This window comes from Rutidosis leptorrhynchoides, chromosome 4, assembly GCF_046630445.1.
Source record: "Rutidosis leptorrhynchoides isolate AG116_Rl617_1_P2 chromosome 4, CSIRO_AGI_Rlap_v1, whole genome shotgun sequence".
Classification (NCBI taxonomy): Eukaryota; Viridiplantae; Streptophyta; class Magnoliopsida; order Asterales; family Asteraceae; genus Rutidosis; species Rutidosis leptorrhynchoides.
The window spans coordinates 268,046,757-268,056,902 of record NC_092336.1 but is presented as its reverse complement, the minus strand read 5'-3'; the positions used below and the strand labels follow the sequence as shown (position 1 = coordinate 268,056,902).

At 31.6% G+C, this 10,146-nt stretch overlaps 1 protein-coding gene across 1 annotated transcript; it reads right to left on the bottom strand.

The window, feature by feature from the left end:
- Positions 1–3,243: 3,243 nt before the first annotated feature.
- On the bottom strand, positions 3,244–6,483 carry LOC139843533 (mitochondrial pyruvate carrier 4). The gene is made up of 5 exons (XM_071833633.1): positions 6,332–6,483; positions 4,934–5,032; positions 4,600–4,652; positions 3,926–3,999; positions 3,244–3,447 (listed from the first exon to the last, which is right to left on the bottom strand). The coding sequence occupies exons 1-5, from the start codon at positions 6,384–6,386 to the stop codon at positions 3,399–3,401; spliced, it is 330 nt and encodes a 109-aa protein (XP_071689734.1). The 5' UTR covers positions 6,387–6,483; the 3' UTR covers positions 3,244–3,398.
- Positions 6,484–10,146: the final 3,663 nt, after the last annotated feature.

Sequence of the window (10,146 nt, the reverse complement as noted above, 5' to 3'; positions counted from 1 at the left end):
ATTACCCAAAACTTATGTACATCTTCCAAAGACAATTGTGTCCTCTATCAAAGTGGTACTGACATCAGCTTTTCTACATGTTTGAGCATTTCCACAGCACATTTAATTTGTTTAAGGATTAAGGAAGAGATATTAGTTAATATGCTCTTTTTTGGACAAATTATAACAATCAGCCAAAAAGAATAATCTTTACACGCTCAAATCGCAAGAAGCAACACACAAATTGCATCTCGGCCCTTGCTTTTTGCGTGTCCGAGAATTTTGTTCATGAGCAGGAAACTTAAAATTGTGACCTACATTATTAGATATGCAACACATACGCCGGTTTTGTAGTTGGGCAACATATAAGGCTTCTTATGACAAAACAGACGTTTCAAAGCAATAACATATTATTCTAAAAAAACTATACAATACACAAGGACCTCGCCATATGCCCCGCTTGTCTGAGATATTGAAAAAAACTAGGCAACACGCATGCTGGCCCGTGCATCTTACTTAATGCGGGTCCATAGGGTAAATTTGCAATTTTTTCAAAAGGTGAGGATCGGCAGTGGCGAAGCCAGAATTTCGGATTGATGGTGTCATAATATAATATTAAAACGTACCAATTCTAGAAAGAGATTAAACTTTTTTTGAACAACAGCTAGGAGAGTCACTGACCGAGGTCCGAATACGATGTCGGAACCCACCCACCCGATCATTTCCCTGGTACGAACCGTTACAGTCCTATAGCCCCTCGAGAGGAAACACCCACGACGAATCCATACGAGCATCGCGTGTGGTAAAATCTCCTCGGGGTGAGGTTCAAATACATAGACATGTAAAAAACCTCTGAGGCGCATTGAATGGACTGGCAACTACAAAGGAAATATTTTTTGCAGCACATGAGAGTCGAATCTTTAACCTCTCTTATGGGAAGTCAGGTTACTATCAATGTACCAACACTTTACGGTTAAAAAAAAAGATATTAATTGACAAACTCTGACTAATATATGATATATGATATAAACAAGTTTGAACTAAATTAAGTATAAAATCAATAAACCTTTAATTTATATAGTACAAAATGGTAAATAAAAAATACAACAAAAATTATCTCAATCTAAATATAACAAACAAAAATTATCTCAACCAAAATATAACAAATTTAATTGTGAGTATCCAAATCTCTGCTGATGTGATGAATAGGGTAGCTTAATTTTCTCAAATGCATTAATTAAATTATATTAAATGAGTTGTACACTAATTATTATAATTATAATAATTACAACGTTTGTAATTTCAATTCTCCGCTCAAATGTATAAGGTTTTTAATGAATGAGTTACATATTAAAAATTGGTTGGTGTCATCTGTTAACCAGTCGGAATATTATACTACTAATTTCAACACTATAAGCCCAATATATAGGTTTTCAATGGTGTCATATGACCCCATTGATTACCATATACCTCCGCCACTGAGGATCGGTACACCACCATATTTTAGCCATACACCAATAAACATGCTTTAGAACATTGTATTTTACAACATTTTAACGTACATTTACTGGTAGATACGGTGGTATATCGCTAAAAATGATGTGTACAAATCACATCCTTTTTCGAATTTTCAAAAAATGTCAAAGTGGTATATAGACAGTGGCGGATCTGGGAATTGTAATTAGTGGTGTCACTAGTTAAAAACTAAAAAAAAATTACAACTATCCATTGGTCGGTGGCGAATGCAAATTTTTTTTTCCTACGAGGGCAAAAAAACTACTAAAATCTATAATTTACCGAGTACATTTCATATATTTTTAGAGCACACGAAATACAAGACGAGTTGTAATCCCTTGAATCCAATAATTTACTTGAAATCCAACGGACCAATCAGAGCGCGACATGTGACGCGACAATCACATGTGATTGGGAAAAAAAAAAAAAAATCAAAAATGAATTTTTTTTTTTATTTTGAAAAAAAAAATTTAATTTTTTTTGAAATTTTTTTTTTTTTTTTTTAATTTAGCATTTCAAATCCAATCAGATGTGATTGTATAACCCAAATCACATGTGATTCTACATGTCAAATCCGATCACATGTGATTAAAAAAAATTCAAAATTTTTCTTTCAAAAAATTTTTCAACCGGAAACAGACTTTAATTAGGTGATTTGATTAAGTTTGTTAGTGTTTCGTGATCGTATCTTCAAAATTTCAAACTTGAATTCGGTGATTTGATCAAGTTTTGATCAAAAACTTGGTGTTTAAAGGATTTAGCACAAATTTACTGAAATTCGTCATTTTACTAGAAAACAATTTTCAATAACATGTGATTGGATTTGACATACAGAATCACATGTGATTTACTGCATGTCAAATCCAATCACATGTGATTGAAAAAAATATATATATAAAAAAAAGATTTCGAAAAAAAAAAAAAAAAAAATTTTGATTTTTTTTTTCAATCACATGTCATTATCGCGCCACGTGCCGCACTCTGATTGATCTCTTGGATCTCAACTTAAAAGTTGGTTTCATTTGAATATTACTCATGTTCACATATTCATACAAAAATAAATAATTGAATATTGAAGTAAACCATTGAGTACTTTTTTCTTTGTGAAAATAATTAATTAAAGTACTGAAAAGAAATTTAAATCTAGTATAATAGTAGATATGAATGGGAAAAAAAAAAATATGGATGCATCATTATATGACACCTCCAGACAATGCTATGTACAACACGCTATAAAAAAGTACTATGAAGTTAAGTTAATGGGAAGTGATATCAGTTGTGTACATATCATCATTATTCCTTTTTCCTCTAACTTCTACATTTACTTTTACTTCTACTTTTCTTTCTCTACCCACTACCCACCTCCCATGAAATTGTTCTCTGTAACTTAAAAAATGATGCCCCTTAAATCTAGATGCTTTGTGCGTCGCCCTTGTGCCCCACCCCTGGTGCCGGTCCTGATGGCAGTGATGTCACTCAATGAAATTTACACCACCCAATAATATAACTAGTGAAAAGCTCAAAAAAATTTCTACTAAATTGTAAATCTCACTGACGTGCTACCAGTGCTTGGTATATAGATCCGCCCCTGTAGACACTTCCGGAAAAGGGCAACGATTAAGAGCCCTTAATAACTGGGGATGGCGATTTGAGTCTTTGAGATACACTGCCAAGGTTTAAAGAAAAAATGGTTTTGAGATACTATTTCACATCCTGTATCGCAACAGAAGCTCGTAAAAGGAAAAAAAATGCAAAAAAATCAAAACAGATAACACATGACATTATTTATGAAAAAGCATATTGAGATTTCTCATTTTCTCCAGGGAGATGAACATAAAAATCAAAGAAGTAAATCATTTTATATCATAAAAAAGTTTAGTACGATTGCGTCAAGTTATTCGTCATCATTCCTTTACAGCTACAGCAACTTCCTCTTCATTAAAATAGTCGTGCCTACGTGTCAAAAACAAACACAATGATCAGTTTTACTAATTTTCATCATAATTTTGAATATCAATAGCAATCAAACAAACAATCAATATTAAACTCATCTCCATTCTCTTATTTTTTTCAACAATATTTGAGCTAATGAATGTCTATGATAATTTATGATTTATATCAAGAAAGGTCAATACTTTAGCTCCTTACAAAAGTCAAAATATGAACCCTTGAAACTGTAACAATTTTGCATCTTCAAGTTTCTCAAGAATTCATCTTTTTTGTAAGAAAATTCACAATTTATGCAATCGTTTTGGGGTAATCCTTTTGGTCAGCTGTTAATCTCATAAAAGGTAACTGAATTTATCGGTTTTTTTCCTAGTTTCTCCCTAAATTCCAACTAAGATCCAGCATAGAACATCTAAAAACAGAATAACAAGCGATACACATTGATTGAAAATAAAATCAACAGTAAACCCATCGTTTAACTTACCGGATTTTCCGGGAGAGTTGATACAATCCCGTTCCAGCCATCGCAACATTTACACTCAAAAGGTTCCAGTTTTTCTGTAATCAACCATCAAAAACGATCAAATACAGTTCACTAAACTGATATCGATGAATATTGCTATTACTTGGAGCGTAGAACCGCAATAGAGATTTCATGTTAAAACTTCATATTTGTTCATTACCAACAAGTGTGTAACAAAATGTACTTAGTTTTTTTTTTTTTTAAAAACTAGTATTTTGAAGTCACTGACGGGGGAATAACCAAAACACCCGATCATTTTCCACGCACACACGCGCTTTCGGGCGGAAACCCAAATCACATTACAGGGACCCAATCCTTAAACCATCCCGAGGGGCACAGCGGGCCGAAATCCTGGAATACGGGTCGGTAAAACCTCCCCGGGGTCACTCCATAAATCGTGTAAATACCCTGGAATGTTTTAAGTGAGGGGACTCGAACTTGAGACCTCCCACTCCCATCTAACACACAAGGTGTTAGGTGTATCACTAGGCCACAATGACGGGTACAACAAAATGTACTTACTAACTTTGGTTATTTAATAAATGTCAAACATTTTACATAAACTACGTACAAAAATTAAACGATGAAACTTTTTGGCTAAAGATAGGATGATAGAGTACAATTATTTGACTTACCGGCGTGATTACCATGCTGTAGCGAGACCAGATAATTCCGGTGGCCGTGACAGCTGCAAATAAATGATGAAAAGGTAAAGACCAAAACACTAATGCTTCTTTAAAACCTTATAATTTACATAAAGTTTCGATTTTTTCCTCCAAAATGTTTCAGTCTTAATGCTTATTAGAAAGTTTAATGCAGGAACCGATTTCAAAAGCCAAGGCAAAAAAAATACTAGTAAACATAAAGATTGGGAATAAAAGGTAATAATCCACTTGATGGTGTGTTGTAGAGAAATGGAGGAGTGTGAAAATATGCAAGAAAGTAACGATTAGAAACAAACAAAAATACCAAATTGTTGCGGGTACGAAAGTTTCTCTGGTGGCTTGGCAAAATCGGCAATATTAGCTATGCTGATTCCCCACTTAAATGTTGGAGCCCAAAAATGAACTACAAAAACATATTAGTTATTTAAAACCCAAAAATATACAAAGAATCACGAATCACACAAAATTTACAAAGATATTTTTGATGATGTGAGAGTTTGAATGATCAAAGATATTATCTTTAGTTTTGTATTTGACAAATCTGTTATCCTTAGTTATCATAGTCATTGACAATGTAAATAACTAAATACATTTTTAATAGTACTTCGTATACTTTTTGATACATACAACATGTTATCTCGAATATCAGCGGGTTAAAGTAAGCCAAATCTACCATCACAAGCAAAAAGGAGCTACACTTTGACTTTAGCAAGTCAATCAAACAAGTTATTTTAAACCCTTACAAAATATAGGTGGGCGTGTTTGGGGAGATTATTTTTGATTGCTTAATTGCTTTTTTCTAAACCTGTTAGTGTATAAGTCCACTGTTTTAAGCTTATTTGCTTATTTGTGAGGGAACTCAAAATAAACTCAAATTATAGCTTATTTGCTTATAAGCAATAATCAACTTAAAGAGGAAGCTCACACCCACACCCACATAATAGACACCGAACAAAATTTTCTGTTATAATAAGACCAAAATTACAAACTATACTAATAAACACCCACATAATAGACACCGAACAAAATTTTCTGTTATAATAAGACCAAAATTACAAACTATACTAATAAACAGGTACCAAATCCATACCCAATTTGCATTCCTTTGACAAAAATAAGGGTGCGTTTGATAAAACTGAATAATTTAACGTTGAATGGTTCATAATCCGAATGATTTAGAGGTTATGAATGAAGAGGTTATGAATGAAGTTGTTTCTGAATGAAAATAACCTGTTTGATAATCCTTTTGAACGAATAATGTGATGATGTAAAATTACTTTATTAACGTTGGACATGAATAAAAACTACATTATAGTTGTTTAATAAGTGTTCTTGATATAATTTAAAGAACATTTTACATAAAAATTTAGGTGTTTAATAGTTAAGAGATAGTTATTCAGCACTAAACCATTCAGCACCATCTGCCATTTAGAGGTCAGAAACAAAATCTGAACCATTCTATTAAGAGGTAAACAAATCCACCCTAAGTTTAATATAAACCCATAAATATTATAAAACTTAATTCAATCACGACATAGATACATAACAATCAAAGCTTCTTCCATAAAACAAATAAAATTATATCATCAAAATAAGCTTAAACCCCTAAAATTTTCTGTAGCAAACACAATCAAGAAAATCTGATTTCACATTATTATTATTAAAATAACAAATTAAGGCTTTATAATAAGAAAAGACTCACTAGTTTTGGGTCCAGCAGGGTGATTCCACAGAGCTTGTAGTTTCGATGTAGCCATTGATAACTTTATTTTTTGGTCTCTATAATTCTATGAATAGAAGATTTTGAGGAACAAGGATCAAGCAGTTTTGGTAGGTGCATCTAGGGGTTGTTTAATATACATGCGAGACCACCTTAAGTTGTGTTTCCTTCATTGTCCAATAATATGATACCACGTCAGCTATTAGAGTCAGCATTATGCAACTGAGCTTGATACCTTTAATTATCAATGTTGACTTGTAAATATATAATATTCCAATTTTGCCCTGCTAACAGTGTTCGATTTCTATTAGATAACTAGGTTTTGAGCCCGTACGTTGCATGACTACTCAAAATCTGTTTTAAATAAATCACTTATTTTGATTTTATGAGGCTTGATCTACATTTTCAAGCAATATTTGTGGTTGCGTTTAAGGGGACATGTCGATCCAATAGCTTAAATGTGGTTAATTTGAGCTCGTACTCTATTTTCAATAAATCATAGTTATTAAAAAATGACGTATTTCTAGTATGTTAGTATGTTTCGTTAGTAAAATGGGACTATAAAATACATATATGTTTCATATTGCATGTAGTTGCAACAACAAAAAATTGTTCGAGTTCTATCAGATTTAAGAAATCGGTTGAATCTAATTATGTAATAACATCATTTTACTAATAAGAGTAATACGTTACCATTCCCTCAAAATTAGTATTAAAAATTGTTTGGTAGTTTTTCTTATGATTTTATATGAACAAATGTGTGTATGAATATACTACAATAATAGGACATGTGTGTATGAACAAATGTCTGTAGTTTTTCTGATGATCGTATTAGTATATAGGAGTAGAGATGAAATATGAATTAAATTGTGTAAAATTGGCTTTAGTGAATGTAAGTAACTAGAGGGGGGTGAATAGTTACTTAATACGTTTTAACATTTTTTCGATTGATCACCAAATTCGATTTTACTTTGATCAACCAACTCAACTCAAACTTGATGTGTGTAGTGTATATTTTTAAAATGATAAATGAAGTAATATAAAGAACATAGACACAAGGATTTATAGTGGTTCGGGTGGATGTTAACTAATCCACCTTAATCCACTCCCCGATTGCACTAATCGGGATTTGTTGCTTCACTAAGCACTTTTCTCCAAACCCGGTGGAGATCCGATTTACAAGTCTTCAATCTTCTTTAGTAGACAACAAACCTAATATTTCTATCCCTTTGAAAGATCAACTCTAACCTAGATCAACTTGTCTTCACCTTGGACAAGTACTAATCTCCAAATGAGATTAATCAACTTTCTAAGTCCCTTTAAGGAAGTAGATCACTAAGTTAGCCTATGCTTCCACTAATTGAAGTTACAAGACTCATACACTCTGCAATGATGACCCTAACACAATACTAGGACATACATTACATTAAGTAAACTCACAAGATAAATGATTTTAATTAGTAAGTTTACAACAACCCAATTCTATATCTATAAGATCATAGAATCTTCTCTTGCTTGATCACATTTGAGTAGTAATTGATGCACTTGTGATCACTGGAGATAAGCCTTTTAAATGTGCAAGAGGTTCAGCTTCAAATGCTCTTAAATGTTTGCCTTTTATAGTGGGATTCAAAAAATAGCCGTTGACACACGGTTGCCTGCACGGTCGACCGTGGTGCGACCGTGCGTGCTCCAGTCCAAAATTGGTATCCGTTGTATAGCCGTTTGACTCAGATTTGAACACCACATTTTGGCACCTTTACTCCTTCTAGCACCTGCAAAAGAAACCAAACATCCTATACAAGTACTATATGCATTAAGTGTGTGAGATTTGGTCTTATTGCATGAAAGTGACTAATCATTCCAAAAGTGGCAAACCCAACATTCTTGGAGAAGTGTCTTGATTGATATTTAGGGAAATTTCAGATTGGTCAAGACTTAGTTAGTCACTTTAATGCTCTTGGTTCAATTCTAAAGGCTAGTCACTATATCATTAACTCCCTAGTTCCAATTAATCACAAGTCATGTTTCATTTGAGTTTAGTTAGGGATTAATTGAATAATGTCTCTATAAGATAATCATGTAGTGTGTAGAGACATTAAGGTTAAGTTATTCTTGATCAAGCAATCATACTTAGTTACTTAGACTAGACCAAATAGACAATTGACTATAGTTTCATTGTGAACCATTTTACACTTAATCTATTGGAGTAGGTTAGTTACTTGAATCCTAACTAATGAGCACATGGCAAACATATTAATTAAGTTGACAAGTTTATGAGTATTAAGCATATTAGCAAGTAGCAAGTAATACTCACATAGCAAGAGATAGTTATTCTAAGATCAATCATGTAGATACTTATACAACTTATAATTCAAGTACTTAAAAAGTATAATGTGCAATATAACACATTACATGATTAATGTGTATGCACACATTAATGTCCAACACATTGTGATGACCCGGAAATTTCTGACCAAATTTAAACTTAATCTTTGTATGATTAACATTTTTGACACGATAAGCAAAGTCAGTAAAACTGAATCTCAAAATTTTTGAACTACTTTCATATATTCAAATACCTTTCGGTTATTCTTGACGATTCGCGAACAATTATATGTATATAGATACATATATATACTATAACTTGAAAACGTAACAATGTATTAATTGTTTGATACTGTACATTAAACTTATTGGTTTAAATATTTATTTGAATATATATGATAAGTTGGAATATTAATTATATGAATAACTTGCGACGTATATTTAAAACGTGTTTATGAATGTTTAAAATATATATTAACTTGGTCATAAAATGATTTGTTATTATATATATATATTAATAAATAGCGAGACAACGATTTATAGAAGTAAACGACCAAAACACTCGAAAGTTTAAGATATACTTTGAATGATATAGTTTATTGATAATTTAAGACTATATTTTGACAAAGGTACGAGTCACAAAACGTAAATTGCGAGTTTTCTAAGCGTACAAAAATGCGTTCGAGAAACCGGAACCGGGACATAAGTCGAGTGACAACGTACGAGTCATCGGAACGAAAATTACAAGTCAACTATGCACATGAATTTAATATAATATATAATTAATTATTTAAATTATATATATTATATATATTATAAAATATTATGTCGACAAACAAGAAGTTAAAAATTTGTGAGCTGTCCCAGGGTGCCATGCGATCGCATGGCCTTGAAGCACAAATCCCATGCGATCGCATGGGGTACTTTTTCAGAAAATGTTCTATAAATTCAAACGATTTCATTTCAATCACACACATATTTATTTATGTTACTTCCTCCGTATTTAAATTATTATTATTATTATTATTATTATTATTATTATTATTATTATTATTATTATTATTATTATTATTATTATTATTATTATTATTATTAAGATTAATATTATTATTAATCTTATTAATTATTAGTATTATTAATTATTAATTAGTAATATACATAAAATACTACGACGAGGTTATGAGCGTGTCACTTTCAAAAATGGGTTTTTGAGCGGGATAAAGTTAAGGAAATTATGGGTTATAGCTATGGAGGTTATGGGTAATGTTCATGGGTATTATTTACAAGTCAAACCTACTGTTATCATCTATGTTGTGTCTACGTACTTTTCTGCAATATTGAATCACAATATTGATACGTAAGCATTTATATTTTATCTTTTATACATTAATTGTGTATCCATGTCTAGTGCTCGAGTATATATATTTATACATGTTTGTATGCTAAATTTCGTCGTTAAACAGTTTATA

Excerpts from the sequence above, each read along its gene's own strand:
- LOC139843533 (XM_071833633.1), bottom strand. The coding sequence starts at position 6,386 with ATGGCTACATCGAAACTACAAGCTCTGTGGAATCACCCTGCTGGACCC. Across the intron at positions 4,000-4,599 it reads ACAGCATGGTAATCACGCCG|AAAAACTGGAACCTTTTGAG; the intron begins GTAAGTCAAATA and ends GGTTGATTACAG. Across the intron at positions 3,448-3,925 it reads CAACTCTCCCGGAAAATCCG|GCACGACTATTTTAATGAAG; the intron begins GTAAGTTAAACG and ends TTTGACACGTAG.